Consider the following 27,100-nt stretch of genomic DNA (forward strand, 5'->3'; position numbering starts at 1 on the left):
TGAACATGAAGCTTTGGTATTTAATGTGACAGCAACAAGACGAGAAAAGTAGATCACATTGTGGTTTGAACAGTTTAGAAAAGATGACATGATGTTGTTCAGTACAGACTGGTGACTGAATTATACTTCTGCAGAGTGGACTTCCAGTCACCGACAGGTTCGTTTCCTTCTGTGTACTGTTTGTCACTGGCCTTTTGCTTTATTTGATCCATTACTGACCGTTAGCTTGTCACGCTAATGCTAGGCTTGCATCTGAAGCTTTATGCAACAAAACAAACAAATTATGACCAAATAATGTGTCAGCATCCATCAGTGGTGGGTCAGGTAGCCTCAATCTGAAGGGATCTGTCTCAGACTTTTAATTTTATTAACCTTTTTATTTAAGTCTAATCTGCAGTAAAATAATATAAACTTGAAAATGAAAATCTTAAGCATGATACTGATCACTATTATTCTGCTAAGTCGACACCCCGAAGTAAATGAAAAGTGACAATAACATGATTTTTTTTTCTCTTTTTCTGGATTCACTCCCGGAGAAAAGAAAATCATGTTCACTTTCTGAAACACGTCAGTTTACAGTGGTAGTGAACTTTAAATTGTTTGAGATGAAGAATTGCTTTGACATTTACAGTCTGTGGGTTTATTGAGACACCAGGACGCAATGAGATGACAAATTAAAAGAACCTCAATTAAACCTAAAAAACACTTTTCTTCAAATTTCCGCTCAGGTTTTTTATAATGTGGAAATTGAAAATGTGCAACAGAAATGAAAAATTTTACAGTGACATTTTGATGCAGAAGTATAAATCAGCCTTGACACAGGCAGGTTTGATTCACTACTCATGTACTAACTGACATTGGCACATACAGTACAAATACATCACAGTACAATGTCGATACAGGCAAAAGCAGGAGGCAACTTCAACTCAGCTGAAGAGTTTTGTTCCAGAGTCACACATCCAAAAACCTCAGAACCCAACCCTGCCTCATCTGTCTCCGCTCACATCACAGATTTTAGTACAAATTCTGTGCAACTTCACTCAGCTCTGGATAAAACTTTATGTTTCTACTGATTTTAATAACCTAAATTAAAAACAGCTAGGGACACCAAGTCAAGCATAGAGGGGTGATGGATGAATATGAACATAAATCCAAGAGTCAGTCATCACTTTTAAAAACTTGTGAGGAGATTAAGGCCATTTACCACTTACTGTACCAGAAGCTTAAAACACACACTGTTACCTGTAACCTCCTCGGCTGTCGTGCCTCATCTGTTCAATAAAAGTTGGTGGATGTGCAGCATTTTGGAATAAAACTCCTCAGTTACAAAGACATTAGACCTGAACTCTGTCCTGAAAATCACTCTCAAAACCAACAATCAGGGACAGATGAGATGTTTAACTGTCAAACATCTTCTTCCTATCAGATTTGTCTTCAATGTTCTTACGCCAGTCTCCCACATCGCGCAGCTGCTTGTCCTGTGAACACAGAGAATATTGATTTTAGTTTGAATAATGACCTGTTAAATGATAGAATACAAGAAGAGGGGAAACGCAGTGAATAAGAAGTTTATCATAACATTACCAAGAGAAAAATGGTGATTAGGGAAATCAATGAATGTCACTCCTTCTCACAGATTTAACATGAGTTGTTTGCAGTTCCACCAAAAGCTGATTTTTCAACTCTCATGGTTTCATTTAAATAACAATATTTCACAAAAAAGCAAATATCGGAGACAAATAAGTTGTCCATGAATCTCACCATGTCTGATTAGAGTCATAGGCTTGTGACTGTTTATTTCATCAGATAGTTTCAAACCACACTCACTTTTAGTTTTTTAGTTAGACAAGTTTCTTTCACTAATTTCACTATGTTTGAGCAAGATTAACGTTTAAGAACTAGAAAAGAAGTGAAATAAGTCATGTTTTCCTTAATGACATAACTGTAGCATCCAACCAGTTCTCCAACCTGAACAAACCACGCAGGTCGTCTTTCTCAACCCTCTGATACGACCTGTAGCGGCGTCTCCTGGAATAGCCCCTACGGTGGCAGGTGTACTGGGTCGTGGTTGTCATGGTTACAATAAAAAACACATTGACTGTGATGAGAGCGGCGGACCTGCCTTCATTGCCATGGTTGCTATGGCTTGGTTAGGTTGACGGTTAAAATCAGTACTTCCTCAACATTAGACAATGTTTGTTGTCATGGTTACAATAACAACAACGAACGGTCATGGATAATAGAAACAACACAAACTGCTCCTGTCACATGGGAATCGAACACCGCTCTCCTGGGTCATATTCATCCATCCACCCCAACCTCCTCCTGACATGGACTTTGTCGCTCTATAAACTACGTCACCGCACTTTTCCCTTTGCTGTTATCGTTACTACAAACAACGAAACGTCACTCTGGGTCATAATAACCTGCTGACAGACGACCTATTGACAGTCTCGTAGCCTCAAAGTATTTCCACCTGTTGATGGTTCAAACCCTGTCTGATTTATCTGACTGCTCGTTTTTCTCTGCCTGTTAGACGCCTTTTAGCAACGCTCCCAGATTTCAGCACCAAACTCAGTGAGAACAGGCTTATCATAGCTGAAGAACAAGATGCAAGTTAATGAAACAAAATGATCCTTAAGCTCTGCCTATTAGTGTAGTAGGTGCACTAAGTTAAAGCAGATGTAAAAGAACCAAGATGACAAACTAAACCCTGTCTCAGGGAAACGCGTCTGTGGAGTATCTGTGTTTCTGTGTGAGTCTGAGACCGAAGCAGGCGGCAGCTCACCTCCTCTTTCACCTCCTTCTTGACCTGCTTCAGGTTGGCCCTCAGGTCCATGTTGACTGTGTGCTTGGAGCCCAGCAGAGCTTTCAGCATGGCGTCAGCAGACATACGCACTTTCTTCAGCCGAGGTCTCTTGAACTTTCCCCTCAGATCCACGATCTTTATGTTGAGATCTCTGACCTTTAGGAGGATTCCAGACACAAGGGATAATTATTGACTCCTGTTGTAGGTCAAATTACATTTCAGTCCTGTTTGTTAGAGCTGAGTTTCTCCCATTCACTTCAATACAAAGTCCATACAGCTGTAAATTCAAATAGAATTTAATGTTTCTGTCTGATCTCCAACCATTTCTAGCTGACTTACAGGTCAGACTTCACCTTAGCTTATCTTTCCATATGAATTCATACAGACGACTCATAAAAACACTGATGCACAGTGTGTAGAAATGTGGGAGTCATTACTGTAGCATGTACTGTAAACTGTGGATTGTCTCCCTGGTTCATGTCTGCAGTAAAAGTCATCAGAAGATGCTATGAACTAACTCTGAACAGAGTGAAAACACTCACTAACCTAGCAGCATTAAGGCTAAAAACTACCCATAATGCAACACTCTCTGCAGGAGCCCATATTAGACTGGTACTCTCTCCATTCAACAGGAATATTTAGAGTTGTCAACACATAATTGTCTCGTCCTCTAATGAAAGACGACCCCCACATATTCAAAACGAATTTCCAGAAGAAAAAAAAGAGTGTCTGCTCAAATATAAAAGTAAAAATACATTTTGAAGTTCCTCACCTCATTGAGAACCATGTTCAGCTTGAACTCTATGCAGTATCTCTCATCTTCACTGATGTCAATCTGTTCATGAAGTTTCTTGCAAAGCTCCTGAAGAGAAAAAGCTTTTGTGATTGAAGCACTGATTAAAACTTTCACCAAGGTCACTTCACCTGATTGCGGCTGAAATATTGTCCTCTTGTATTAATCATCTTGTATTGTCATAAAAAGTCTAACAGGGGTGTTTTGTAGGATGTGCATGAACTGAATTTAAGATGTAAAGGAACATGTTACATAAACAACCTATAACTCTGTTCTTTCTCACCAAGAGCTCGTCCTTGGAGTACGGCAGCTCCAGAGGAGGACATTTATCTGCCAGGAACTTCTCCCTCTCCTCAGCCTTTACTGTTGCTTCAGCTTCCAACAAATTATTCGCCACCACCAGCATACAGCTCTGCAGATCACATCATCGCACACCTTTGAGTATTTTCAAGTAAGCAAGACACAAACAGCAGCATCTCTCTGCTATTCATTCACCTCTTACCTTCAGAGTGTGCTTACGTCTCGCAGACAGTCTTTTCCTGCAGAGACACAGAAACATGCATCAGACTCGGGGGAATTAAAGGAGACTTGTTATAAATAAATTCACAATATATTATTGGCATGTATTATTTTTTTTTTAACAGAATCATGTAGTGATGATAAAATTATTGAGTTCACAATTCTGTTTTATAAAATGAGACAAATTAGATTTTTATTATATTTTTGTTGCAGATGATGCTGCACAAAAAAGTTTTTTATTGCAGCCATAAAAATCAGTTTGATCATTGAATTAACGTGACTGTAGCCGAAGCTACATAAACATTAAATGGAAAATGTTTAGAAATTCCTATAACATAAAATATATAAAACATGACATGGATCTGCTTCGAAAATCGATATCGAATCAATGATGGCTTCCACATGCAATTTAGGAAAACACTGTGAAAATACCCTGTTTCACAAAGTTACTAAATCCAAGACAAACAAAACCAAAAGTTCCTTGATCTGCACCAAAAATGATTTACTTGTTCCTTGGCTCATTGAACCAACTTTACACTAGATTTTAAGACAATTAAGACACCTGCCATTAAAAAATTAACATAACATGACAATTAACATGACCTGCTGATAAACTATATTATTTACTTACTCGCTTGCCATGTTGGCTGCAGGATCCTGATGTTATCTGGCAGAAAAAAAAGGAAAGTATTAAAATGATGTTAGTTACCTTTTGAAATGTGATAAAACATGGACATTTCTTCAGTATTTAAACAATAATACACAACAGATACAGTTCTACAAATACAAAACAACAACAAAATCCCGTTTAAATTTCAGCAACAAGGAGCAAAGAACTCTGTTGTTTTGAATTTTAACTTCCTGCCTACAAAGGAAGTGGGAATGTGTTGTTGTGTACAGTGACTTCGGCTGCTTGTGGTTACTTTTACCTGCATACTGAGATTCATTTGTCTATTACACATTATTATTGTGTAACAAGCAAATTATTCCATCTCCTATTATCAATAAAAATGTATCATATTACACAGTTGGGTGGAAAATGTGTCTTATACAAAGCTCTTGGATCAAATGATGCATCAAATTTTCAACATGGCAGCAGCTGCTGCAACAAATGTATATACAAGTTTTTACTTATGTTTAGTGTATCTGGCAAAAGTAACTATTACAACTCAAAATGAACAGGTGGGCTGCAAGAAGTCAGTAACACAGGTGTATTTTTTTTTCTTTTGTGCACATATTAAGTGCACAATGGCATCCATTCATTAGTAAACTAAAAAAGGAACGCCCATCCTCCTGTGTATAAACAACACGACCTCCTCTTCTGGCAACACAACAACATTACATTTTACATTTCCTTTTTTTGCTGCTCTAGTGGAAAAGATCTTAGAGTAGTGAAGATACAACATCTCTGGCCAAGCTATTTTTAATGTGATGAAACGGAATATATTTACTCTATATGTGATGTATCAACAGTTTCAACATATGATCTGAGTCTCAACAGACATATCAGATTAAAAGGCTATGACAGCGAGATTAAAAATATATGGAAATTCTTAGTCAAGTCAGTTTCTGACGTCTGTACATTATAAATGTCCCACCACTCTTGACTTAAATCTCACATCCCAGTCCACCTGTATTCAAAAGTAGCTTAAACTCTACATCATTACTTTCCACTGCACTGTCTCGGTATCAAACTGCTTCACATTTGAGGTCACGTCTCCTCCTTCTATTTCTCTCTTGCTGTAGAAACTCCACCTCTCTCACATTTCATGTTTGGATCATGTTAATTCTATCTTAAGGCATCATGTTAATTCCAGGAAATTTCATGGAACGGAACTTTGTAACCCAGGACGTGTTAATGCCTCTAAGGACCATACCTCTATTTTTAGCCACACTAGCAGCTTGGCTCAGAGAATCAAGGTCCAACACTATGGTCAAGACTCTTAGATCTCAACTATTAGATGGATTGGCATGAAATTTGGTTCAGATATTCTAGTACTCCTCTGACTGGTCTTTGAGTGCCACCAAGCGGTCAAAATTTACACATCCACCTTTCAACAGGAAATGATCCCTCTAAAACTAAAACTGAAACCAATTACTGAATTCCTTTGGCTAATGATAACATACTAACATGCTAATTGTCAATATGTTTTGCTAACATGCTAAATTGTAGGATACTACCATACTCAATAAAGCTATGGTAACATGTTAACATGTAAAATGTTACATGTTAAAAGTTAGTATTTTAACCAGCTGCCATGCTAAGTGTTTTGTCTGACTGAATTCCTTTCACCAATTTATCAGTTGTACCTTGAGTCTAAGGCCCGGGTCATACCGCCTACATTAAGATTCACCCCTGAGATGCTGTAGGCTCTGGACATTGTTGGACTGTTTTGGCTGACATGCTTCTTCAGTGTCGCATGTCAGGGACAGTACCGGTTTTCAAAAGGGGGGACCTGAGGGAGTACTCCAATTATCATGTATCATACTATATATATCACACAGCTCAGCCTCCCTGGGAAAGTATATATTGTCTGTGGAAAGGCGGTTCAGAGCAACAGTCGAACCTCCAAATCAGGGGCAGCAATGCAGGTTTCATCCTTGCCATTGGAGGAGGCTTACACCGGTGCCCTCCGGGGCACCCTGTGTGGGGTACTGCAGGAGTATGGGGTTCCAGGGCCAGTGCTATGCACCATCCAGTCCTTGTATAACCAAATTGAGAGGCCATATTCTTGACAATGTTAAACACATTTCCATTGGGTGTTGGACGCCACCAAAGTCGTCCCTTGTCTCTGATCCTGTTTGTGATGTTCATGGAAAGGATCTCAGGGCACAGCCAGACTGAGGAGGTTGTCCGGTATTGGAAACCTCACAATTGTGTATCTACTATTTGCAGATGATGTCGTTTTTTTTGTTTCATCAGACCGTGACCCTTTGACTTTGATCCCGTGGCTGGGATAAGAGTCAGCACCTCCAAATATGAGAGGTTCCCTCTGCACTGCTGCCCCAATTGGAAGAGTTGATGCAACTGGGGGTCTTGTTTGTGAGGGAGGGTAGGATGGAGCAGGGGTTTGGCTGGCAGAATGGTGCGGACATGGTACCAGACCATTGTGGTTAAGAGGGAGCTGAGCCGCAAGGCAAAGCTTTCGATATACCATTGGAATAGCCTGCTCATCCTGCTACTTCCACGACCCAACCTTGGATAAGAGGTAGAAAATGGATGGATGGAAATCAAATATTCAGTTATTGATGGCCATTATCAAAGGCAAACTCAATGTAGAAAGATAGAGCTGGCAGTGGCAGCACCGCAGCAGCAACACTGGTGGTGTGGAAACACAAGACGCAGCAGTTCCATGAGGTACTGTAGCTGTCACACAACGTCGGCAGTGTGTCCCAGGCATATTGCTAACATAATGTGCTAAAACTAGCATGCTAAAATATTAAATGTTAAAAGCCAGCACATAAGTATGTTAAAAGCTAAATGTAGGCATAAAACCTATGTTGACATGCTGAATTTAGTCTTTTGGTAATTCTAACAAGCTAATGTGCTACAATGTGCTTTATGGTTTATCTTTTTCAATGACCATTTTCCAAATAATTATATGTTTTTAGATTCTTTTCTCACCACCCAGACAGCTTTTATCAGTGTTTCATTTACTCACTCAGCAGCCTATGAAACTAAGCCTGCAGTGAATTGAAGTGAGTTCCCTGCTTTGTCCAGTTGTTAATCCAGCTTTGGTCCCGTCTCATACCAGCTGTCAGCACTGTATGAGGTGGGTATGCAACTAGAAACTGTGTCCAATTTTATATTAAATAGATAAATAAATAAAAACAGGAAATTGTTGACAACCCTACTTTTTAATTTTGCTCATCCGAAGTTGAATGCAAAGTTGGGCATTAACAGTAACTTGTCAAAAGACACATAGTGTTTACAATGTGGAGGTTACGTGAGTATTTCAAACTGCAGTACTGATACAGAGAACAAGAATGTTACTGAAAGATCATGTTAACTGTTTATAAAACCAACACTGACTAGTGGTAGGAGATCAGATTTGAACAGTGTCAAATCAGCCCAGCAAGCCACTCTAACTATCTCTACCTCAGGAGGTTTTGAGGTGTTGTAACATCATCAAGTTACCTCATCCTTTGCCTCTAAAAAAACATTTTAAGAACTGTGCCATGCTCAATTTCTCCTTCTTCAACTTGCTGTTTTTTTCTGACCTGCAGTCCAAACCCTAAAACTATTCAGATTTCAGAGAGCTGCTTTCTCCCCTTCACTCCTCATAGAGCCTGCATGCAAACTATTTCTTCAGGCATGCTAAAGGCATGGCTCTATTGATAGTACTGTCCGACCGTGTGTCTGACGGCTGGTCCACCACTTCGTCCAGTCTAAAACATATCGACAACTACTGGGTGGATTGCCATGAAAATTGGTATAGAGTCAAAACTCAAGACAACTTTATTGTCTGTGTCAAAGGAACAGAAATATGTGGTACTTAGACACTGTAGCCCAATGACTTTGGTGATCCCCTAACTTTTCCTCTATCACCATCACGAGTTTGATATTTGAAATTTTAAGTCAAATGTCTCAACACTAGCTTTCATCTAGTGCTGCCATTGGGTGGAATTTGATTTATGGCCAAATACCTGAAAAACTAATGACATTCCCATCAGCCACAGCAGCACTGTGTGACACAAGCTCAGCAAATAGGTCTCAGAACTTAGTTGAATAAAACCAAAACCATCTACATGGACAGTTACCACTAGACTAGGTAAACCAACCCTTAGAGTACCAAACTTGAGGGGCCTGAGGCCACTTCCAGAGGTACACAGAGGCCAAACAGTCACTGCCTGAGCTGCTTGTAATGTTTAGGAGCTGTGACCGACCAGTGGATTAAGACTCTATTCCTGGAGCCACAGCTGTTCCTAACGTCTTCATAATGTAGAAAAAAAACTTGACAGCGGGCTTGTCTTAAAAGAAAAGACGTCTGACAGCCACTGCAGGCATCCTGAAAGACATAGCTGGCCCAGGAACAAATGGCTGTCATCTGTAGACCAGTACCAGGCAGGGGGGCGGGGTATCTCCAGGGCTGACAATGTATTTTAGGACAGTCAAAACTCAAGAGGACATAACAACATTTGCCTTGGTGATGGAATAATATCTGCTGGGTTAAATTTGGGCCCTGATTTTTTTTGTCTTAAGTAAGCGTGTGTGTGCGTTATGGGTGGGATTGTCTCTGGACAGGAGGGTGGAAGGGTTTTGCAGTAACCCAACACCAAAGAACATCCCTCAGACAGCCAAGACATTAGAGCATATCACAAAAATAACTCAACACTGGCTTGACCTCAGATGCACATACAGTTCATCTGCTTCACACAAGAAGGTACAATGGCATTTAAAAAGTTGTATCTAAAAGAGAAATAAGATATCTCAAAGAAAAAAAAACATCCAAAATCTGTCTCAAAGGCTCCTTTATTGTAGGAGCCTTGTTTTTAAAGGGTAACGTTTTACAGTTGCTTTAACACTGTAGAACCAAAAACAGACACAATAATAAAGTGTAGTAAAGTGTAGTAAAGTGTAAAGTGACGACAACAACTGAGGTTTGGACCAGGAGGTTTTCCTCCTAAAACTTTGCCTCTAATTCTGTGAAAGATACAGGAGGAACCAATAAGTGCCATTTATTTCCATTCAACCTGAGAAAACTTGGTGATCACGTCCATAAAACTAAGGAGACCAAAAACTATTGTAAAAGTTCCTCTATCATAGGGACTCTTGTTCTGTAAAAGACAAAATGAAGCTTTGCTGTCGCCTAAACACTCAAACACTTGTGAGGAAAACAGGCTAAATCTGGGGAGCGGGGATTAAAGTGAAGCGTAAAGTGAAGACAGAGGCCGAGGTTGGCAGCCGCTGCAGATTAGTCCAGGTTTTCCCTCTGAACCACCTCGGTGCTGACAGGAGGATAAACACTGGAGGATCGATTTTCACGTTCATGTGTTGTAGTGGTGTTTCCTTTCAGTACACCACATCACCAGACCGTAAATCACAAGTTTGCCTCTCCAGCTAACCGAGCACATGCCTGAGCATTTCTAAAAACCACTCCCGTAAAACCACTGAAATCCAGAAAAAGCTCCCAGAAGGCAGCAGTAAGAGCTGTAATAACGAACAAAACAGAGAGGAAACCAAAAACTCTCCATGTCTGATGCAACGTTTCTCTTAATGCAACAATAAAAATACATTAAACTGATTTAATATCAATTAAACATCAACTACTAAATGTGTAAATTGCTAAAATTCTCTATAACTGTCACTTAACTCTTTTTACATTTTTATGCAAGATCAAACAATCGTGAACCTTCGCTACACACTGATCAGATTCATTGGCACATTGAGTTTATCACTTGGTTGAATGCCAACAGCAGCCAGTCACACTCTGCGTAGCTTCATTACCATGTGAGTAAACATCAAACGAAAAGCTCTGACGCCAAAGATTTTTCTACAAACCTTTTTCTACAACCGTCCAATGACAAAGTTTTATTTAAGGAAACACAAACAAAACTTTGTAACAAACATAATGACAAGATGAAGTATTAAACATGCACATGCAAACAACCAGAATGTTACACAGTTGTAGATTTTATCTGCTAAACAAACTACAACAATATCAAAGTGAAGAAGACGGTTGTTCTTACTTTAACTGAGCAGAGCTGTCAGGTTGTTAGAGTCACAGAGACACAGACTGAGTCCCAGGCAGACGAAGTGTTAAGAAGGTATATATTGCAATCTCTGATAGCCCTCTAAATCCTCCACTTTCTCTTTATGGAAGTGGATTACCAGTCAAACCAATGAGCTGGCAAGGTCATGAAATACAGTACAGTGTCATCTGCCCCCTTCCTCGGCTCGCCTCATTATAAATAACCCGCCCTTTAAGATTCTTATCTGTATTATTTTGTGCCATCGAGCTTCTGACAGACAAAATGCAGGAAAGTGATTAAAGCACAGAGGCATTTTGTAATCAACAGTTCATATATATAGACAGAAATAATGCTGCAGGATGAAATCTGTGTCACTGTATCTCACTGTGGAATATAGTAAAAAGACAAATAAATATACAATAAGTACCAATTGGTTTCATGTAAACTGGAGCAGCTGAAGTAATTAATTGAGAATATTAATCTACAAATATGTTTTATTTCATATTCTAGTTCAGGTTTAGAGCTTTCCACTTACAGCCAGTGGGGTCTGCAGTAAATATGGAATCAATCAAATGATTTCATATCAATCAAATCCAGTTTTATTCCCATGTTTTCTATGCTTTGATTAATTATATTAGTGAGTTTGCTGTTATGAGTATTCACATGAAGGCAAGGCAGAATTTCTGTGGGAAGTTTGTGCAGTTTCTATTTAAATTAGAGTAAGTTTTATAAGTGATTATAATCTGTTTTGATTACCAAGCGCAATGAGATTTTTTTTTCAGGCTCAGCTCAGAGCTGAGTCTGAACACTGATGTTTCCATCATCGATAACTACAGCATGAAATGATCAGAACTGAAAACATTGGCCTGATTTAAAGCAGCGTTTACAAGAACTACTGATGTAAAACAAACCTTTAAACATCCCATATTTTACACTTTTGATATCTATAAGAATTGTTTCTAATTGCTTGTTATTATTAATTAATTGTTTTTTAATCAATTGGTTTTAAGAACCAAAAACCATCTCAGTGTAGTTTTACATCTCCTCTCTCTGGCTTCTCTCTGGAGCTCAAGTAACAACAGGTCAGTCAGCCAATCAGAGGAGAGGATCTGTGCCTCTCTTCTGATTGGCTGACTGTTTTCTGAGTGATCCAGATTTCAGGGAAACACAAATGGTTGGATGGTGGGATGTCCTCACGACTGGTTTTAAGGCTCAGTGTCTGAATACAGGCTGTGTGCATTTCTCTGTGGACTGAGGCTTTGATACTTTCACAGTATTAATATAGAACCTAGACCTGCTTTATAATCACAAACACACGGACATCTGCCTTTAGACTGGATGGGAGCTTTAACAGTATCTGAAAAAATCAATAACTTAGATTAAAATGTTGTCTGGTGTTTGTCTCTGTATCAGAGCAGCTACGAAGCTTTTAGATTTTGGTCATGGAGCAACAGTTCCTTTATATTTAGATTACTTTATATTTAGTGCCTTTAATGAAGAGATTGAAGGAAGTTGAACTCACAGTGTGCTGAAGCAGCCACGTGGATCTGGATGAGAATCAACTAAATACCTGAAATGTAAAAACAAAGCAGATGACTTCATGTTAATGTGAACTCAATTTCACGAATGGTAACAATAAAATTTATGCCCCTATTTAGTATTTATGAGCAGTAAATAAACATTTAATGGTTTATCTCACACTATAATGTAGTTTAAAGCAGATATAAGGACATTTATTTTAAAAAAGACTTCACTTACCTCAGATCTGCTCCTGAATGAACTGAAGAAATTCTACTCAATAAAAAAGAGAATTTTTGTCCATGAATAACAATAATTTCATAGGTTTGATGCTAAAAGTCTCCAACAGAACTATAACTGTGGTTCATAGAGCTGATTTAAGACAACATGTTTTATTTATAAGGAAATTATGGGGGGTCCAGCATCTCAGGGTCGCTCACTATAAAATTACACCTCCAACAAAGTGTTGAAGATGACCTCTCTTGCTTGGAGTTTTCTGACACCATGAAAGGCTTTACACATCATAAACCTGCAACAACCAAGAAACTGGATCAGTCTGTAGTTCCACTGCTGGATTATGTTCACTGCTTTTTAACAAGATGAGCTAAAAAAAAAGCCACATCCGTTAATTCCCATCCACCTGCTGTATCTGGGGGTCACCCACTGGGCTGTACTGTCACTTCACACAGAGGCTGTGGCCCAGGAACCCTGTAACCCCTCGGGCCCCTGGACTAGAGCCACTGTATGAAGTGGCCGTTAACATTTATTGTGTGAGAGTCATAGAGCTCAGTCAAAAGACACAAAATGACAATAAGCAACACTGTTGTTTGTCATAATCCATCCACTATCTCAATGTATTGACCCACTTTTACTTATTTTTATTACTTATTTTCCAAACTCGTGAGTTGGATTGCTTTGATTTATAGCCCCTCTTATTTAGATGCTTCGTTTTAGACTGTGACTAATTAAAATGGCAAATGATGAACCTAAGATTTTTCTTTTGTAAGTATTAATGACACTGATTAATATTATCTATAATAATCTTTCGAGACCTGTGGTATTTCAGTTTTATGATCTGATACAGTTTTTACAACAAACACATGTGACTCTAAGTAAACATGAGGACACAGCTCCTCCAGCAGGTGTCGCTTGTTTATTCAATCAAAGTTTCTACAGTTTACAAGTTGGTTCAAAAAATGAACTTGTGCTAAACCAGTGAATGAAAAACAGACTACTCTATAAAAACTGCAGGTGTGTTGAGACACTGATTTAAGCCTCGGCCTCAAACATCTTCTTTCTCCCGTCCATACCGGCTTTGTCTTCAATGTTTTTACGCCAGTCACCGACATCACGCAGCTCCTTGTCCTGAAACACCAAGACGGCCACAACTCAGAGCTGGATCAGGAGGTTTCAGGAAACTTTACTGAACTCTTTGAGTCAGACGTTTTGGATAAAGATACTACAGATACTACAGTAGACAAGAATTACAGGAGTCTGGTAACCCTACTTTCCTTTGACTACCTGATACAAGCCTTAAAGGAGTTTTTAGTAAGTTTTGCTATTGCTAATGTTAGCATTAACAACTGTTAACTGACCAGTCTTGCCAAGAGCTTTAGCATTGCGTTTACAAGACAAGAGGGTATAACTCCTCTGAGCAGCTACTTCTTCAGGGCAGACTGGACGCGACAGAGACTCTATCAGACAAGATGGGCCTACCAGGCCAGGGCTAGCTAGTTAGCATGCTAGCTTCAGTACAAGAAAAGAACTGATAGAAATAGAAGCAAAACAAGAAGGTTGCCTTCTGCCGCTGGAGACAGCTCTGGGTGATTTTTGTTCCACACTAAGTAAAAAGTTGTTAATGCTAGTGCAACAACAGCAAAACTCAGAAATATCTCCTTTAATCAAACATTGTCGATATTAGAGGTTGATGGATATTGATAGATGATAGTTTGAAAAATAATAAATACATCCAGGCAGCTTCTCACCTCCTCTTTCACCTCCTTCTTGACCTGCTTCAGGTTGGCCCTCAGGTCCAGGTTGACTGTGTGCTTGGAGCCCAGCAGAGCTTTCAGCATGGCGTCAGCAGACATACGCACTTTCTTCAGGACGGGCTTCTTGAATTTGCCCATCAGGTCTTGAACTTTGATCTTCAGGTCGTCGATCTGGAAGGTGAAGACGATATAGAGGCCAGATTCAGCTCACTACTGAACATTTGGTGGGACATCATCAGGAAAGTCATTTTTACAGCCTGGATATTGAAGGGTTGCAATTTTGATTTTAGATACCAAGATTAGAAACCTGACAAGTTTTAATATGAATTTATGTTTTCAAACATAAGTTAAGGTTATTTTCCCTTTCAGTGGCATAAAGGGAGCCACTGAAACACAGGTTTTCTTTACCTGGCAAAAATACAGAAGGACTGCTGGACAGAATGAAATATATACCTTTTCTCCGTCCTAAAGCCTTACCAGTTAAAAATTTGTGTAAAAGATGGAAGGTTTATCCTGAGGGTGGGAATATTTGGGAATTTTGGATCATTTAATTTATATTTCCCCAAAATTCAACATGACATAGGCTGGTCACTATCGATGGAAACTCTGGAATCTGTACTACATTTTAAAATAAAGTTATGTAGGTTTGAAGAATATTTGGGAGCAGCACATGAGTTTATGATGGAGATGTTAAATTATTTACCTCCTTGTTGGACTTGTTGACTTTCATCTCCAGGTCGTATCTCTCCTCATCGATCACGTCGATCTTGTGGTGGATCTCTCTGCACAGCTCCTGAACACAAACATTAGCAATGTGTCATGATGCCAGAAAAACACACTGCAAACCAGAACACTTACTCACAATATTGACTAAATCTGATGAGGAAATTTGTTTACATGGCATCTGTGGCTCAGGAGATACAGCGGGTCATCCACTAATCTGAAAGTTGGCGTCTCCAGTTCATGTGTGGAAGTGTCCCTAAGCAAGATACTGAACCCCAAGTTGCCCCTGATGGCTTTTCTATCAGTGTATGAATGTGTGATTGGGTGAATGTGGGAAACACTTTGTGTGATAGACAAGCTGTATAGAAGTGCAGTCCATTACCCATACGGAGCTGAAAACTGACCCAGCATTACAGGACAAACTGTGTTATGCTCATCTGCGGCACATGAATGTGTTCAGAGTGTGATCAAGCGTCACTGTGGGATTTTAATGTGCTGGTGACGAACCTGCAGCTCCTTCATGCTCCTGGGCATGGACAGAGAAGGACAGTTCTCAGCCATGTACCTCGTCCTCTCCTCCTCTTGTTCCCGCTCTTCCTCCTCCAGTAAACCTTTGGCGATGGACAGCATCAAGCTCTGCCAATGATAAAGCCAGATAACATCAAACATTACAGCACATCGCACATTTTTAGGTAACTCTTAGATGTTCATAAGAATCTTAATATTCAGCCCTTTGCTTTTGTTATTCGCCTCAGCTTTGCTTTATAAAAACACTGAGGGAGTCTTTTACCTTCAGATGATGCTTGCGACTCGAAGACATCTTTTTTCTGAGGAGAAAACAACAACTGTTTATCATGATGGTCACTTGTGAGTCATATAAATTTTTTTTTTTTTTTTTTTTGGGGGGGGGGGGGGGGGGGTCTTTTTATGCCTGTATTATAGATCAGTACAGACTGACAGGAAAGGGGGTAGAGAGAGGGGAATGACATGCAGGAAAGAGTCAGACCGGTCGGGAGTCGAACCGGTGACTGCACCTTTTTTTTTTTTTTGAGTCATAGAAATAATTTTTTTTAATGTTAGGACTCAATAATGGGATCTAATTAAAATGAGATGAACATGTTTTGGCAGTACAAATAGGTGCACTTGCACTTCTACAATATGGTGAAACCCTTGTTACATACAATGTATGATTCTTAGAATTGTTCAACAGTTGTTGAAGTTTAAAATGTTAAGTTTAACTGGGTCTGAACTTGAACAGATGAATGAGACCAGAATTACTTACTCTGACATGTTGGCGTTCGTTTGGCTTCGAACCCTGCAGAAAAACATAATTTCCCATTTCAAAATAATGAAGGATCAAGACACACAGACGAATACACACACAAATGAAGAGCTTATTTGTTAGGAAAAGTCATTAACTGTGTGCTGTTCAACGGACACAAAAAGAGGGGAATAGGAAAGAGGGTGAAGGAGGGGTCAGGACTGGAATACCTCTGTCTGGTCTTTCCCAAATAATAACGCCACTTAAAAGAAATACGACACTGACTCGAGGATCAACGTGCTGCATCGAGGAAAAACCTGTTGTCTAAATTAGGGCAAGGATCTGGGGTCCAGTTGTCCCCCTCTGGACATCCCTGCCATGAAAAGTCTGTCTGCTAGAAGATTATCAGAAAACACCTGATACCTCTCCTGCTGGTGCAAACATCTCAGACATGACCAAGACATCAGCCATATTCTCTTAAAATAGAGACCATGCATAATAATTCAAATCAGCACTCGCTGCATCCAAACAGTGAACAGAGAACTAAAGTCTCTCCTGTCTTTACTAAAAGGTCTAAAAGTCACAACCATTTCAGCCTTTAGTTTTTAAGAGTTAGTCAACTTCAGGGTTGTTGCAAAGTTTTTTTTGTTCACAACTCTGGAAAATCTGCAAATACCAAGTCTGATGCAGTACTTCTTTGTGTAAATATAGACTTTCAACAGAATAATACACAAATAAACAAAGTTCAGGAATGGATCAGGAATGGATCAGGCTCTACGTATCTTATATCAAACCATTAAAAAATGACAGAATCTGCACTGATCCCAATTCTGCTGATTTTTTTTTTTTATTTTAATTTTAATTTTTTTGCTCAACAGACAAAATAAGAAATGGATCAGGTTTTCATATCAGCAACACAATCATTCAGAAAATATTTTTAATACAGTTACAGAATGAAGACCATATCAGTTAAATGAACTTTTCATTAAAATAATTGTCCCTAACCCTCAGCCACATGAGCAGATCCAGTTTTTACAAAGTTTATTGTTCCAGTTATGCTAAATTCTTATTATTAAATTATATAACATTTCATTTTGTATTTACATATTTTAATTATAATGTATTGAATTTTAAATATTCAAGATTTGTGTTTAAAACAATTTTGCATATCCCCATACTAACTTTCAAATCAATTAGTTTAGTTTAAAATGATGAAATTGGAATTGAAGATATATATATATATATATTAAATCTATATTTTTTTAATATTTTGAACTGTTGGTCACATCACAGTAAACATAAAAAACATTTTTTAATTGTCCATGAATATGTTTTGTTGCAATTAAGACATACTTTGGACTGAAACAAAATGTTATTAATATAACGCAGAGCATCATCAGCATATGAAAATCTTTGAAATACCTTTCAGTGGTGAAATTCCTTGAGTTAAGTGTTAAATAACTTTTCGATATGTTAAATCTCCTGAGTGATGACAGAACTTTGCCCTCTTATCGAGTATCAAATACCAGCCAGTGTCAGATGATTATTTGCTGAGCACAGCTACAGACACGACAGTGTTTCTTATTGCTAATTAAATTTCACTTAATAGAATTTAATTTGATAAAAAATATTTTAATGAACTATTCTATACTTGTTACCCTTAAAATTGTATTGTAGTGTATCTGAAGAGTTGGGTGACACCAACATGCCTTAAAGGTTGCTTGACAGTGTGTTAGACCAAAAGATTAATATAAAAGTCTTATTTCAGTGCAGAGCCTTGGTGCCCAGTGATGCTCTAAATGCTGTTTAGCAGGTTTTCTAACAGGAAAAAGCCCTGGAGCAAAACTTGAACCTCCTTCACACACAAGATGTTTTATTCCATTAAGATCTTAGGGCAAAGGAAGCAATAGCATATATTAATATATACTATAATATAATATATAGTAATATAAATAAATTCTTTTTTTCTGTTGGAGCTCACATGTAGATCATAATTAAATGTACATTAGAAACAATTTATGAGTGTATTTGTAATATAAATACAATGCACATGTATATGTAGACACACCCTTAAAAAATATCAGAAAAGTATTTACAAAATGTGTTCTTGATATTGCAATCCAATATTAACATAAATGTGGATTATTGTGAGCATAACTGGATCAACATGAAGCCAGAGGTCATTTTATTGGCTCTGACACATCTTATCTATCCATGCAGTCTGTGATGACACAGAGAGAAACACTGGGACTATCACCTTCCACCTCTAGAGTCCACTTACACCAACACACCACATCACACCTGCGGCACCGAGCCCTTCATCCCGAACTAACCATAATAACATCCAAAAAACTCCTCATCCGACATCATCACCTTCATCATCCTGCAGCAACAGTGTCTAACGAGCTGGATTATTTTACCAACTGATCCATTTCACAGTTTAAATATCCAAAGCAACATCAAAAATCATCAAGAACAACCAAAAACCTTATTTACCATGAGTAACTGCATGACAACAGGACCAAAAAGCTTTTATATGAATCAAATCTGTGCAAACAAATCAGCACCAGCAGAGAACAGAAAAGATTTCTCACCTTTTGGCTGCAGATGGAAACAGAACGGAGCAAGAGATTTGGAAAGAGGCTCAGATTTGACATTATAAGTTGGTATATATTGTATTCCCCAAAGGCTAAGGAAACCCCATATTTCTCTTTATGGAAGTTGATGTTCTCATAGACCAATGAGCTCACCAGTACCTGAAATATTATATCTGACCTCCCCTCCACTAGGAAATCTCCTCCCTATCTGACCATTATAAATAACTCCCTGCCTTCTAGATTGTTTCACTGATTATATTATTTCCATTAAACCCCCAAAAGGAAAGTGCTCTCAGACATCCTGGAGTTCAAAACAAGGGGAACTAGAGTAAAGAGGCAATAGATATTAGTCAAGAAATAGAATAAGATTATATATGAACACTGTTAGACTGATTCTATAACTGAAGGCTGGCTCTGAGGCAGCTTCTCAGGGAAGGAAACCAGGGAACAGCAGTGATGAAAGTTGAGGGGAAGCAGGTGGGAGAGCAGTGGGGTTTCAAGACGGTCATTTAAGACACACTAAATGGACGCTATTAAGAAGCTGTTAACAGGAGCAGAGAAGTAAAAGAGGTTAAGGTTATGACAATAAAAAGTTCATGAATAGAAGGAACTTATCTGATACTTAAGATCAGTTTACTTATTAATTAGCTGCAAACTTATGTCCAAAGAATGTATTTAACAAACTGAAAGTAAATGATTTGAACAACGAGGACTGTAGGACATTTGAGAACCAATTTTTAAACATGGATGGGAGTTCAGTAAATGATGGTAAAATAGTTGCAAACTCAAGTGGGTAAAATTGTACATTACATAACTAATGGAAAACAAGCTAACATTGTTAAGCTCAGTTAAACAGCAACATTTTCAGTAACAGAATAGAAACAAACACGTGGTCCGGCACCGAGTGCAGGCATGGGTGTGTGCCGACCCCTCCCCCCAAATGAAGAACTTTTTGATCACAAAGAATCTGCATCTATGAATAGTATCTTATAATATATACGATAATTAATATACTAATATTAAGCAATACATTTGAACAATAACTACACTTCTACATCACTTACGTCTTCCTGACAGATGTGAAAGCAGAAAAACATTTTCTCTGGTAGGGTGGTCCCAGTGAGGGAGGGGTGAGTCAAACAGATGGGTGGGTGGGTGGGTGGGGGTGTTGTAATGGCTGCTGGTGACAGACGATCTGCAGCATGTGAAGCCACGAACACAGTGATGATAAGACAGCGGACGGGGAAGCCTTGAACCACAACTAACCAAAACAACCGTTAAGTACATATTTTACTTTAATATTTCAACAGTACAAATTATATCTGACTTAAGAAACATGACATGAGAAATACATCGCTTCACATTTCTGAACATCATATTCATTGAGAACATTCTGGCCCACTGAGAAATCACCTGAGAGAACGAGTAAGAAAACCTATTCAGTTGGATAGGATGACTTTGACTTGGAGCATTTAGAATAAGGGATAAACCAAAATATGTCTACTACAATATGAGCATTAAAACATCCTTCAAGAGATATATGATCTTCTTCAGTCTCATCACCACCTGCATTAGTAAAACACCAGTACTGTACACTGAAGGCTAGCAAATATATTACAGCAAGGACCACTTTACACAAATGTCATGTTCATACTTTTGCCCAAAATAAAACATCAAAAATATTAAACATTTTACAACATACTGAGAGAAGTTAAAGTCTTACAAAGTGTGCAAATGTCACCGTACGGTCACGAGACGACTTCAGATGAAGGCACCATACTTTTAGTTTCCAGTCCTACCACTCCGCTCACGTCAAGACTGAACTGTGCTGCAGGGTTAATGTTGTTAAAACTGTCCTGTACAGCTGATTCCCACTGGGGCTGCCCATGAACTTAAATTTAAACATGAAAAATACAACAAAAATGATATAAAATGCCCTCATTGTGCTTCCAGGCATAATGTGGATGCCACTTAGACGTTACCGTTTGCCCTTTTTAATAATTTTAATATTTGCATGGTTTTTATTGACAGTTTGAGTTTGATTTTGGACACTTGTCTTAGCTCGATTTGTCTTTACTCTAATGTATTTACAGTGGCTATGCGTTGTGCTAATCATACAAAAATCATACAGAAAATTGATTGGACAAGTCACAAACCATTAACCAATCAGAATCAAAACTTTAACCACAAAACTTAACATTAACTTTTCGCTCCTTAATTGAACTGTTACTGATTCAGGACTAAACTTTAGCCTACTAGCTAATGAAAAATCTATCTCTAAATCTAACAGTGTGCAAATATCTGTGCTGTTCATGTTTTGTACTCAAAAATAATTCCTCAGCTTTGACAACACAACTTCAAACTTCAGACGATGATAAACTTAATTTAACAAAACTGTTGAACTGTTATTTAACAGCAGCCGAACTTGACTATCTAATAAAACTTTTAGTCACTAACAAATATAGAGAAAATGTGTCTCTATTGAACTAAAAGAATTCAACATTGGGTTAATATCAGTCTGATTTATACTTCAGGAGTGCCGAGGTTCAGAGCACGACAGGATTTGTACAAGGAGTTTTTTCATTGATTGATTGGGAGGCAAAGCATTAGCTGATCAGAACTAAAGTTTTGATCGCTAAACCGAACCATTAGCTGTTACTTAACCAGAAAGAGACTTTGCTATCCAGCACACTTAGAGTCAAAGTGTTGCTGTTGAACTAATACAGTTAGAGAAAAAAAATCAGAGTGGGTTAATATCGGTTTGGCTCATGTTTTATGCTAAAAAAATCAGTTACTTTCTGGTTTGACAACACAGCTTCAGTGTTCAGTGTTTTAACTCTGTGTTTTCTTTTGTTTTTATGCTGTTTTATGCTGTTCTTTTTTGTCTTTATGTAAAGCACATTGAGTTGCCTTGGTATGAAATGCACTATATAAATACAGATGCCTTGCCTTGCCTTGCCTTCAGAGCTGGCAAGTTTTGGGGGAGTCTCAGACTTTACTAGCTGACAAGTTTAGAGCTAAGAAGTGTCTATTGGAGTACTTAGGTTTAGGAAAATCCAGCCAAAGGCTAACATCTTCCTGGTTTATTCTTTGTGCTAAAAATGCCTTCAGTTCAGGGGGTCTATTTTACCCACTGGACTGGACCATGAGCATGAGCCTGAAGCAAACCTTTAGCTGATTAATCAAACTGTTGCTTAACCATAACTAAACTTCAGTAGCTACAAATTCACAGTAAATCTGAGAGTAACCTTAGAGGGGACTAATGTGTCTGGTTCACGTTTTGCACTAAACAAAGTTACTGTCAGTTTTGATGACACAGTTTTGTACAACATCGATTGAGGGCGCAAACCATTAGCTAATCTAGCTTCAGCTAGCATTAACTAGCTAACATGGACTATGAGCAAACTACAACCAAACCTGTAGCTCTTACATTGATTTTTTTTTTTTTTTTTTTTTTTTTTTTATTAGATCCGCAGTGACCCCAGAAACAGTAAAGATATAGTTGGAGCACAACCTGATGGAGCTTACCTGACTAGCGAGCTAAAAACAGCATCCTACAAGTTGAAAAACTTACATTTTTAAATATCTGTCATCTTTCCTGTCTGAACTGTGTTCGGACACCTGAACTGTGACTGTAGCGCGAGTTTCCAAACCTATTGTTCACCTGATGTTGGCATAGGTGCCGAAACTATTACATGATGAATTTTTTTAGGTCATTTATAAAGGCAGATATTGAAAAACTATCTCCAATGTGACTGATGATTTTGGGTTTTATATCACCGTAAGTGGAATATTTTGGGGTTGAATGGTGAAACCTTTATCTGAAATTTTGTATTCAGAAAAGTACAAGATACTGAACAAAGCTTCATGCTGAGACTAAAACTTGTAGTGTTTTAATAACGGCCCTCCACAACAAACAGATGTAAACTCAGGGAATACAGTAGTGTGAACCATGTAAACACTTTAACTGAACCATTACCTTAATCTGTTTATAATGTTGAGCATGTAAACATGGTAACTGGCAAACTCATAGCTGACAGTAAAATAAAATAAATCAATATTAAAATAAAAGGCAACACTTGCATTTAGGCAACCCCGTGTGTAGTGCAAAATCATCTCTTGCAGCGTAAACCCTGAATCGCAGTTCAGTGGCACCGACACACTAATACTGATAATCCACAGAGATGCACATCACCCAGCTTCACTGCATACACTGAAGTTCAAATTCACAAAGCCACAGTCTGAGCACCACCAGAGAGATTTAACCAAACAAACTGTGGCTGAAAACGGGTCAACAGTCTTCCTCACAGAGGAGAGGTCGGGTACCTATGACCTCGGAAAACACACAAAAAACAGCGTGAAAAGGTCACAAACAACAGAAGCAGTTCAGATTTAAAACGTGTGTCCGTGTGCAAAGTTCCCTCTTGCAATAAAAGCAGATTAATCAGTAATGAAATCCAGTCAGTGGTGATAGATCCAATGGTGACAAAATCACATGTACATCCTCTGATCTTCAGAGTTGCAGCTTTGTTTCAACAGGGTTGGAAACAAACTTTTTTTTTTTAACCCACCAACTACACTGGCTACTACATTCAAACAACCATTTTAATCAGCAAAACAGATTATTAAGGAAGAAATACAGGCCTCCAAACACACGATGGCCAGTCACTTGCTTCATTGTCAGCTCTTTGTCAAAGTCTATATGAAACGTATCTCAATTCACTTCTGGGATTAGAGATATTTCTAAAATGCATCTCGAGTGGCCCCTTTGTGTTTTGATTTCACTTTCACATTAAAATTAGTTTTAAATCTGTGGGTAGAATTAAAATGCTTGTAAAACAGTTTTATTAGTAATAAAGCCACAAATATGGATATGTAATATGCAATTTTTTTTAATCCTGTCATCTCAAGATAATGAGATATTATAAGGGGAAAATTATCTTTTCACAAGGTAACGGGATAATTATTCCATTATCTCGATGTAACAAAACTCAGTTATCTCGAGATAAAGGGATAAAAAAATATTTGCAAGTGTGGCCTTTCTCGGCTTCTGTACAGAAAGGAAGTTTAGGCTGTTTAATAACTCACTTTATGTATTCAGTTAAAGGTGCTCCGTGGTGCTATGGAGAAATTGTTTTCTCATGCTCAACTTGCATATGTACAAGGACGGGGGAATGCAAGGTAATGCAAAATTCTAGTACATGTGAACCGTACTTCATTTGATGAAAAACAACCAAACAGCTGTGTTTGAAGAAAAGTCCACTGTGTATATTTAAATAACTTTATCTGAGTTATTTCAAATCTCGACTAGGGTTTGGTGGCAGGATGACTACCCTCGCGTTTTTCTAAACTCTTTCCAACTCTTTCAATATATTGCCAAACCCTATGTGCCACACAGCTCACCAAGATGCATTTTGTTTCCAGGTGTGAACCGGGACTAGTCTAATGAGTAATTTCCCACCCTGTACTGGAATGACATCAATTATCTCCTGAGATCTCCCGTTAAGAAATTCCCCTGATATAAAACACCACCACGACGGCATGGCACAGAACTGAAGCAGGACTATATCAACTATACAGCCAACACTATTACATCGTTATACCAAGAAGCTGTATACATTATAGTGAAGTCTATTGCGTATCCTGTTCTGTGAGGGGGGAGGGGGGCATCACAGGTAGGTCACATTTACAGGTTTGAAGAGGAAACACATCAAATTCATAAGTTTCACAACCACTGAACTCAAGTGGGGACGATAATATCCAGTTGACCAGTCTACAGGGGAAAGTACAGCTGCCCTTAAGGAACATATCTAATACCATGGGAGGGTGGTGGAATAATGAGAGCCTGGAGCAGCAGCCGGGCATGATGGGAAATTGAGTCAGGTCCAAGCCACTTTGCGGGAGATGGCCTGTTTGAAGCACTCAGGGTCAACGTTGCCCCCGGGCCGCAGCGCCCTCTCCAGGCTCACCAGCACATTTTGGTGGCACTCCCTGATGTTGACCGGGTACTTGGCCCTCAGCAGCTCGTAGGCGGCGATCAGCCTCATGTTCTGCTTCACCATCAGGTACTGGATGATACACGTCGGTGCCAGGGAGAACCCGTCCCGACAGTGGACCAGGACGCGCTTCTTCTTCTCAGTGGAGGCGTCAATGCACTCATTGATGTCCTCGAAGCAGCGCTGCTTCAGAGCCGGCCCGTCGCCCAGAGCGCCCGGCACGTCTCCGATGTCCACCTTGAGGCGGGACCAGCTGTGGCGGGTTCCGCGGGAGCAGGTGCAGGGTATGAGGCTGAGGCTGGGCCCTGGTTCTCCCGGCACACAACTCATATCAATGATGCTGTCGATGTTGTTGCGACACAGGGTGCGACCGTTGTATGCCGCATTCAGGTTGCCAACATAGATGTAGTCCGTCACCTTGGAGATGACGGGTTCAGAGTACTGGAAGTGTTCAGGGCCGCTAGGTTTTGGCTCAGGTGTATCGGGGCCCCGGGCGCCTGCCGGCCCCGTGGCGGCTCTCCTGCTGTAGTTGCGCAACTTCTTGGAACCCGAACGGGACGGAGGGTTGGAGTCGGACTCAGAGCTGCTGTTCCAGGGCGGAGAGAAGAGAGAGAAGCGGCTGGAGGATTTGCTCTTGTTGAGGATCTCCACTGGACTGGACAGGCCGGAGCTGGACGCTGTGGTGGAAGCTGAGGCGCAGAACAGAGACGCTCGCTCCAGAGAGCCTGTGCTGCTGGCTGCTCCTGCACTGTGGGCCTGCTCCATCTGCAACAAACACACACATCTGACATCCAGTCTCCCATAGAACCCAGAACTCTTCACCCTGGGAGCCTCTGGATGGCCAAGTGACCTTCTTGTAAACAAGCAAGACACTGAATGGATTGGGATTGTAAACCTTTCTGTAAACTTTCTTTATTTCTGGCATTTCATTTCTTTAAACTGTTGTACCTGAGCTTTGAGGTTGTTCTTCCACTCCTGCGTCTCCAGAGCTTTGAAGCGTCCGCTGCTGTCGGAGGAGACCGACACACAGAGGGGCCGGTGAGCTCTGGGGGGGAGCTGGGGGGTGAGGGCCACGGGGACGGGCCTTGCATCGGCGTGCTCGCTCCTACTCATCATGAGATTTGGACAGGAGCCTGGGACAAGGGAGGACACATCAGAACCAAATATCAGAGACATCTGTCGGAAGTTACAGTATTTGACCCTTTTGGGGGAAAAAAAAAAAGTTTAGCCAACTTTGGAAAGGAGCCAAAATAAAAAAAAGCTGTCTACTTAATTGATTTTTTGTGAACAAAACCTGATATTGCAGTTATCAGTGATGACACTGGACTCACCTTTTCATATTCTTTATGTAAATTCAGATACAATAGCTTAAAAAGGTGTGTCTTACACTAGTCAGTCATTTTATACCAAGATCATGTCTTTACAAATCAAATACAGTCAATAACTTGATGATAATATTCCAGAATTAATTAATATTATGAAAATCATGCTAGAGGGGCATTTGAGGATTTTGGAGCAGCATCTAGCTTTTGCAAACAGTGCCAGAGATCCCTCTTTGAGATAAACTGATGTGACATGAACAATATGCATTAAAAGGTACAAACTGGGGCTTTTCCAGTGTAATCATTCTTTCCAGCAGTCTGCCTCAGTTATCAGGATGCTGCATTAGACCTCTTTATGCTGGCAGTCACTCTACCTGCACCATCTAAGCCATCAGATCTAGCAGCATTTCCTGGATTCAGGTGTAAACTAGGGTTTCACTCACCAGCACATTCTGAGCGGGCAATGGACTGAATCAGCAGTGTGTTCTGGGTTTTCAACAGGCCGTGCAGGGTCCCCGCTATACCTGGAGATGAGAGGTCACCTTGCTGTAAACGTAACAAACTCTTACGGCTGCTTGGAAGGGTGACTGTCATGACAAACCCCGGCCTTACCAGTCCTTCCATCCTGCCTGCGGAGCACCTTTTTATCCAGCAGTTTGTGGGCACTCAGGTCTTTGTTCCACTCTTCCTCGGCTTCCATGTTCCGCCTCCTGCAGACAGAGGCACAGAAACGCGGCCCGTCATCTTTGGCAAGCCGAGAAACACTTCAGCTCCATGGGACGGACATGACTTCAGCTGCAGGCGGCGTGGACGGATGCTGCTGCTAGCATCGCCGGCTAGATTAGCCGCTAATAGCAGCCTGCTAGCTCACTGTGAGG

The 27,100-nt window shown here is 39.6% G+C and overlaps 3 protein-coding genes across 3 annotated transcripts; all 3 read right to left on the reverse strand.

Annotated features, from left to right (window-relative positions):
* On the reverse strand, positions 1–10,915 carry LOC139607101 (troponin I, fast skeletal muscle-like). The gene is made up of 7 exons (XM_071459726.1): positions 10,812–10,915; positions 4,753–4,788; positions 4,105–4,141; positions 3,886–4,014; positions 3,582–3,671; positions 2,789–2,965; positions 1–1,478 (listed from the first exon to the last, which is right to left on the reverse strand). Exons 2-7 carry the CDS (start codon positions 4,761–4,763, stop codon positions 1,398–1,400), a joined length of 525 nt encoding a protein of 174 aa, XP_071315827.1. The 5' UTR covers positions 4,764–4,788; positions 10,812–10,915; the 3' UTR covers positions 1–1,397.
* A 2,530-nt stretch (positions 10,916–13,445) lies between these two features.
* Positions 13,446–18,986, reverse strand: LOC139607093 (troponin I, fast skeletal muscle-like). The gene is made up of 7 exons (XM_071459713.1): positions 18,902–18,986; positions 16,329–16,361; positions 15,837–15,873; positions 15,554–15,682; positions 15,027–15,116; positions 14,318–14,494; positions 13,446–13,697 (listed from the first exon to the last, which is right to left on the reverse strand). The coding sequence occupies exons 2-7, from the start codon at positions 16,334–16,336 to the stop codon at positions 13,602–13,604; spliced, it is 537 nt and encodes a 178-aa protein (XP_071315814.1). The 5' UTR covers positions 16,337–16,361; positions 18,902–18,986; the 3' UTR covers positions 13,446–13,601.
* Positions 18,987–22,768: 3,782 nt separating this feature from the next.
* LOC139607209 (uncharacterized) lies at positions 22,769–26,966 on the reverse strand. Its single transcript, XM_071459931.1, has 4 exons — positions 26,835–26,966; positions 26,666–26,746; positions 25,849–26,033; positions 22,769–25,665 (listed from the first exon to the last, which is right to left on the reverse strand). The coding sequence occupies exons 1-4, from the start codon at positions 26,920–26,922 to the stop codon at positions 24,784–24,786; spliced, it is 1,236 nt and encodes a 411-aa protein (XP_071316032.1). The 5' UTR covers positions 26,923–26,966; the 3' UTR covers positions 22,769–24,783.
* Between the last annotated feature and the right edge of the window lie 134 nt (positions 26,967–27,100).

Source organism: Trachinotus anak, unplaced genomic scaffold (genome assembly GCF_046630095.1).
Source record: "Trachinotus anak isolate AG129_WGS33_773 ecotype Australia unplaced genomic scaffold, CSIRO_AGI_Tana_v1 ptg000002l, whole genome shotgun sequence".
NCBI lineage: Eukaryota > Metazoa > Chordata > Actinopteri > Carangiformes > Carangidae > Trachinotus > Trachinotus anak.